At 43.3% G+C, this 7,043-nt stretch overlaps 1 protein-coding gene across 1 annotated transcript; it reads right to left on the reverse strand.

Moving 5' to 3' along the window:
- Positions 1-3,379: 3,379 nt before the first annotated feature.
- LOC108728293 (uncharacterized) lies at positions 3,380-5,569 on the reverse strand. The gene is made up of 2 exons (XM_018456786.1): positions 3,866-5,569; positions 3,380-3,509 (listed from the first exon to the last, which is right to left on the reverse strand). Exon 1 carries the CDS (start codon positions 5,477-5,479, stop codon positions 3,878-3,880), a length of 1,602 nt encoding a protein of 533 aa, XP_018312288.1. The 5' UTR covers positions 5,480-5,569; the 3' UTR covers positions 3,380-3,509; positions 3,866-3,877.
- Between the last annotated feature and the right edge of the window lie 1,474 nt (positions 5,570-7,043).

Genomic DNA, 7,043 nt, shown 5'->3' on the forward strand with positions numbered 1-7,043 from the left:
TTCATCAGCCAAATTAAAGGTTTATGATCAGTTACAATTTTGAATTCTTTTCCGTATAAGTATTGTCTGAAATGTTTGGTTGCCCATACAATAGCTAATAATTCTTTTTCAGTCGTGCTGTATCGTGTTTCGGCTTTATTTAAAGTTCTAGAGGCAAAAGCCAGTGGCTTGTCCTTGCCTATTGTCCCTTGAGACAGAATAGCGCCTATCGCCTCATTGGATGCATCTGTGGTTAATATGAAAGATTTGTTCCAATCCGGGTATGATAATATAGGATTTTTATTATTTAAAATATAAAGAGTGTTATTACAAAAGGGTCGCGCCATTGCGCTCGCTCAACACACACTATTCTCATTCTCATTCTCGACGCGCGCTTTACGCCCCTCGCGGCGCCACACACGCATCCGCGCAGCTTAGCGTGACGGTCGGTAACTCGATCCTACACTCGGCCGTCCTGCGATACATTCGACCTCGAATGTCCTGGTTGGGGTTCCTTGACTCTTTTCTCTAGATCCCCTGTAGTTTCTAACCGTTCTTCGCCCTCGTCGTCCGTCCCCTCGTCGTCACTGTACAGTAGCCAGGGCTTCATATAGTCGGCTGCAGTGGAAGTTTGTAGAGGTCCATCATGGTCGCCTATTTTACGAACTACATAACGATTATTCCGGAGCGACCTCGTCACCTCATACGGCCCAAAATACTTTGCCGCAAGCTTCGAGCCGGGGACCTGTTGAGTGCGCCTAACCGTCACCAAATCTCCTTCCCGATATATCTCTGCAGCCTTGCGTTTCTTGTCGAAAACTCGCTTATTCTCCTGTTGTAACTTGGCGATATTTTCCTTCGCCTGGGGTCGAAGTTCATCTCGTTTTTCTTGAAAGGAGGATGCCCATTCCCGTTCTAATAACTCACGAACGTTATGGTCCTCGCGAAGTCGGGCATGCGTACCAAACATTAGATAGAAGGGTGACATAGCGATACTCCGCTGTATTGTCGTGTTGAAGTACTGCTGGGCCAAGTCCAGATACCGGTGCCATTCTCCTGGCTTCGGAGCGGCTAACTTCGTTAGGAGTGATATGAGCGTACGATTAACCCGTTCAACCTGGCCGTTAGCTCTCGGTATCCCAGTAGTCGTTAATATGTGTTGGATTTTCTCATGCCGGCAGTAATCAGAGAAATCGCCTGAAGTGAATGCTGTTTCTCAGTCGGAGACTATTCTCCGAGGGTTACCAAATATTGCCGCCTGTCGCTTTAACCGATTTAACACTTCAGTGGTACCCGTAGATTTTGTTGCATATAGCCACGTAAATTTGCTAAAGCCGTCAATCACCACAAATATGTGTCGGTAACTCTTCTTCGTGGTGGCCAGAGGACCCAAATGATCCACATGATAGGTATCCAAAGTGACTTCGCCTTTATTGATGGGACACAAAAATCCCTCTTGTTTACCTTGCTTCTTATCCGCTAATATGCAATCTATACAGTTCCGTACAATCTTTTCGATCCTTCCTCGTAGATTCTGAACGTGGAAATCTTTCTTAATAATTGCTTCAGTCTTCGCGACAGAAAAGTGTCCTTGTTCATGCGCACGCCTGATTATTTGTGAACACATTACCTTGGGAACCACAAGACGAGTGTCCCCATCAACCTCCTTGAATAGCAATCCACCGCTGATAGTGTAATCATGAGTTTTTCTTCTTGAGTGAGCTGCCTTACTCTTTTCACATCTTCGTCTTCGTCTTGGGCCCTTCTGAGTCGAGCAGTTAGTCCATCGTCATCTTCATTGAGTAATAAACACGTCGGCAATGGGTTTCTGCTTAGCGCGTCCACGTGGCTCATGCTCTTACCTGGTCGGTGCTCAATTTGATAATTATAATCCTCCAACATTAATGCCCATCGCGCTACACGCAAACACAGATCTCTTTTCGCCATGGTAAGTGTGAATGCGCGACAGTCTGTTACAATCTTAAAGGGCATGTGTAATAAATATACGCGGAACTTTTTCAGAACCTTAACGATAGCGAGGACTTCCAGCTCATAACTGATGTATTTTTGTTCCGTCGGAGTCGTTTTGCCACTGGCGTAATACACCGGGTGCATCGCGTTATCATCAGTACTGCGCTGTAGAAGAATCGCACCGTATCCGTGAGACGAAGCGTCTGTATGCAGTTCGGTTTCCGCGCCTACCTTATATAATTTTAATACAGGCATATCTACAAGAGCTGCCTTCAGTCGTTCAAATGCATTCATTTCCGCCACCTCGAACTTGAATTCCACTCCCGATCTTAATAGGTTCGTCAGCGGTCGTGCGATAATAGAGTAACCTGGAATAAACTTCCTAAAATATCCGGTAAGGCCTAAAAATTGCTGTATCTGACGCAGATTAGAAGGCACTGGGAAATTCTTTACGGCTTCAGTCTTAAATTCCGAGGGCCGGATACAACTGTCCTCTATCACATGTCCTAGATAATTAACGCGCGCTTGTAATAAGCTACATTTTTTCCAATTAATTGTCAGTCCGTTCTGACCCGCCGTTTTCAATACGCATTCAAGTTTTTCTAGACCACTATCATAATCAACGGATGGTATGATCAGATCGTCCATGTATGTACACCATTACAATCTTTTTTCGTATCAGATCTCTGAACACAGCGTTTATAAACTTTTGAAAAACAGCCGGCGCGTTACACAACCCGAACGGCATCTTGGCAAACTCATAATGCCCGTCAGGAATTACAAATGCCGTATATTTCTTACTAGATTCATCGACTGGCACATGGAAAAATCCGCTTTTCAAATCAAGAGTACTGAATACCTTCGCATCCTGCAACGCGTCCAGCTGGTCTTCTACTAATGGTAGGGGGTAACGGTCCTTAATGATTTTTTTATTTAAAAGTCGGTAATCTATACAAAGCCTCGTCGATTCGTCTTTCTTTTTTGCAAAAACAATCGGACTGGCGTAATCTGAAACTGAAGGTTGTATTATTCCCGCTTCCAACCATTCATCAATGTGTTTGTTTACCTCTTCCCTTTCGCCCGATGCTAATTGTCGCGGCCTTAGATTAATCGGTTCGTCATCTTTCAATATCAACTTCATTCGTACACCCACGTCACGTGTTTGCTCCGGCTTATAGTTATTTACCAACATTCGCGAATTTTCTTTGATCTTTTCATCCTGCAAGTGAGATAAGTCTACCAAGTTATTTTCCGATTCACAGTCCGTCGAAATTTCGCATATTTCCGCAAAGACGTCGCTATCCGCCGGCTCAATCGTAGTAACGCCTAGCTTTACATTTAAGGGGGGAACCTCATGTAAATAGCCTGTTTTTCAGGAATTTTTTTTGAAAAATGTAATGCGTAGATAAATTTGCAATTTAAGGCACAATTTATTTACGTTATAATATTGAAAGAAAATATTTTTTTAAGACTAATCGTTAAGAATAAAACGGTGCAATGGCGGCTTGAAAACAGCGTCTTGAAAATGCGCCGTGCAGCATACAGGTCACAAAAATGATCTGAAACAAAAAATACAAAATGGGTTCTTTAGTTTATGCAAAAACGCTCAGCATGACGGTCCCCTTTTATTAAAATTTGCAAATTAGCAAAAATGGCGAAGTTTTGAAAAAAAAAAGGATTTTCTTTTATAAACAATTGTTAATAACAATGTTTTAAATAAAAAAAATAAAAATCGGAGCTCGTCATGCTGAGGCCAAATATCTATAGAATTTCTATACCAAATTTCATAAAGATCGAATGATTAGTTTTTGAGCTACGTTGCACGGCGTGCGAAATTTTGCGTTTCGAGAAAAACGCGTTTAAAGTTTGAGTAATAGAAAAATCGTGAAAAAATTCGTAATTCGTTCTAACTTACCGCAGTTTTTTGCTAATCTGCGATTCCAGGGCCATAGAGTAGACCCTCCTCTTCTTCAAACTGTTCTAATTGAGCCGTTTTTTCCTGTTGTCGAAAAGTAGGAGCCTCTTTGGTGGCATCAAGAGAGCGGCGCTCCTGCTGTTCAATACGGCGTTTGTCGTCATTATCGGCGAATCCTTTGCTCTGCTTTTCAATTACGATATTGAGATGTTGCATTGTTTGAAGGACGAACGAAAATCCTTCGTTAAACATGCCGGCAGCCAAAAAAGCAGCTATCTCAATGATTTTTTTACCACAATTGAGATGTTTAGGAGCTAAACGCCAGACGATAGCGTTGAAGCTCTCATTAGCATTTTGTGTATGCCCACCTAAACATCTCTCCAACAAATCATCCCGTGACAGATCTTCATAAATTGGACGAATATGTTTTTGCACATCTTCATGTAGTGGATCTGGATGGTCAAATTCTTGCCCCAAGGCTTGTGCGACGCGCCACTTACACCACGAGTCGGCGCCCGGAGGACAGCCGTCGTGCTGCGGTTTCTCATTTGTTGAAGTATAATGATAAAATGTTGCCATTATCGCCTTTCTCATCTCAATAACAGAATCACTGTTACGCCTGATAGCGAGACCGTAGTATCTTGTTAATTTTTTTATTAACACATCGGTCAGCTTTCCTTTTCCTCCTAATTTTGCACTTTTCTTTATATTGCGCAACCGACTGCCCATCCTCTTTTCCACATGTCCAATGCACTCGTTCTTTTTAATTTTGAACTCATGACCATATGGTTCAATATCCAAAATAGCTTTGAACGTTTTAGCGTCACCGTCTCCTATATAATTACTATAACGTACTCCGTGTAATTGTTCAGAGCGGAGAAACATTTCTACGACGGCATCTACTTCCATCTTACCCGAAGAGCCACTGTGATTCACTGCACAATGCCCATCTTCTTTATGCTCCAAATATTCGGGATTATCTTTATCGTTTTTATAATATGTACATATTTGGCAATAACTACTTTTCACCAATAAATCGATGACTTTCCCCGTGTTATATCCAATGAGCGTCGTTACACCGTAGAGTGAAGAAAATCCTCGCTTTTTCCAAGAGCCATCTCCAGATACTTTGAGATTTGTTAAAGGTTGTTCCTCTTTTTCATTATATTGTTTTTCTTCCTCAACAGCTTTGTGACACGTATCATTATACATTTTTTGCAGTGAAGCATGTATCTGCTGTATAATGCCGTCATAAGCACGTACACTCAATTCACAGCCTAAATCCATCATGCCGCAAAATATGTTTATACCTTTACGTGCCACGCCTAATAAACGCATCACAAACACAATTCTGCGGTTAATTTCAAAACTATTGTTTATAAAAGGTCCCGAATTAATCACAACAGTCCCACACGCACATGTAACGGCGATTTTAAATCCTAATCCACGACTGCCTGTTTCTCCAAATGTTTGCTTTCGTTTACATGTTTTGCACACAGAAATATCCGATATTGCAGCAAAAACACTTATGAATTCTATGATTCGGTAGCAATGTGTAACATTAATAATTATATCAGCTGACGTAGCTTTCATTTTTTTAGCTGAAGAGCTCATTCCTTCACCTCCGCTTGCCTCTTCACTTTCTGTCTCAGCACGCACATTTTGATGCGATGTGCCCGTGTTCGTTGCACTCGAAGCACTTGGTTCCCTTGTCCTTCGTGGGGCAGTCCGCGCTAACATGGTCCCTCAGCCCGCAGTTGTAGCATCGTTTCGTCAGAATACTCTTCTTTTCGGCATTCGTTAGCTTCTTTTCACTACCTGCATCGTCTTTGACATTTTTTTCGTTTTTGTTCTTCGTTGCACCTCCGTCGTTGACTTTTGCGGCTGAAAAGGGATGTCGCCTGTCTTCCAGTCGTATCTCCTCAAATGCTTGCAGCATTTACTCCGTCGTCGAGAATCCTTGAACTCGGGCAAGATCTCGCAGATTCATATCAGGGATCCCCTCAATGATATAACCTATGATCTCGTCGTCACTTACTGAGATCCGATTGGCCATGATCACTTTTTCGTGGACATAGTCGTGGAAGGTTTCGCCTTTCTTCCATGTCCGTGCTTCAAAACGTCGTCTCAGCGTAATCTTGTTTGGTTTGTGACAGAACATGCTACGCAATTCGTCAAGCAACTCGTCCGATGTCAAAGCGATGTACTCTGGCTTGGAATGGAACCAATCCGAAGCACGTCCCTTGAGTTTCGTTCCGATCAGAACCTTCGTCAGATTATCGTCAAGTTTGTATGCTGTTCGTAAAAAGCGCACTTGCCTTTCCCAAATCTCGAAATCTTCTGCACGTCCTTTGTAATCACAGAGAAGATCGGCCAGCGCAGTTACATTTATCTTCGTGTGGGATGAATGAGTTGCAGTCATTGTATTGTTCGAATCTCGATCGTTGTTTCTCATCGCTGTTTGGTCATCGTGTGGTAATTCGTCGTATCTTACCGACATCGTCGTCCGATCGTCGCGTGGTAATTCGTTGCGTCACGACACATGTAGTAATTCGAGTTCACGTCGCACCACCGCGAGCTCTCTTTCGGCTAGTTCCTTTTCGCGCCTGTATAATTCGCGTTCGCGAATCAGCGCCCTAGTTTCCTCGCGTTCGTCAAAATGGCCGTCTTTTCCGACTTCCGCTTGGCCATGTTGCTCGTCCATGTTGTCCTTCCCTGTCGGATTTCTTTGATTCGCGGATCCTTCACCTAACAGGGCACCACCGTCTGAGCCGTCGTTCTGCATCGTTGTATCTTCGTCTTCGGCGTTGTCACTAACGCTTAGCCACTCACCGAGAGGGTCTGCGATCCACAATCGATTTATAAGGTCGATTTTACGGCCTGCTGTACTGAGGCCCCTTTCCTGCAGTAGTTTTTTCAACTCGTACACTTTGAAACTTTCCGGTTTCCTTGCAATCGTCGTTGTCGAGTCCTGTGTTCCTCGTTTATCGCTCATAACACGTTTTTCTTTTCAACGTTCGCGCACTTATCGTTCGTCACTATGATATGCGTGTTCGTTGTTCGTCGCCGGCATTCGTTGTACGTCGTATGTATACCTTGTCAGGATCGCACCAGTCACTTCGGCGTTAGCACTGAACTCGTCACTTTTGTTTAAATCGTCTTTGGTCGGGCGTCGTCT

Source organism: Mycetomoellerius zeteki, unplaced genomic scaffold (genome assembly GCF_001594055.1).
Source record: "Mycetomoellerius zeteki isolate Tzet28-1 unplaced genomic scaffold, Tzet1.0 scaffold605, whole genome shotgun sequence".
NCBI lineage: Eukaryota > Metazoa > Arthropoda > Insecta > Hymenoptera > Formicidae > Mycetomoellerius > Mycetomoellerius zeteki.

Excerpts from the sequence above, each read along its gene's own strand:
- LOC108728293 (XM_018456786.1), bottom strand. The coding sequence starts at position 5,479 with ATGAGCTCTTCAGCTAAAAAAATGAAAGCTACGTCAGCTGATATAATT.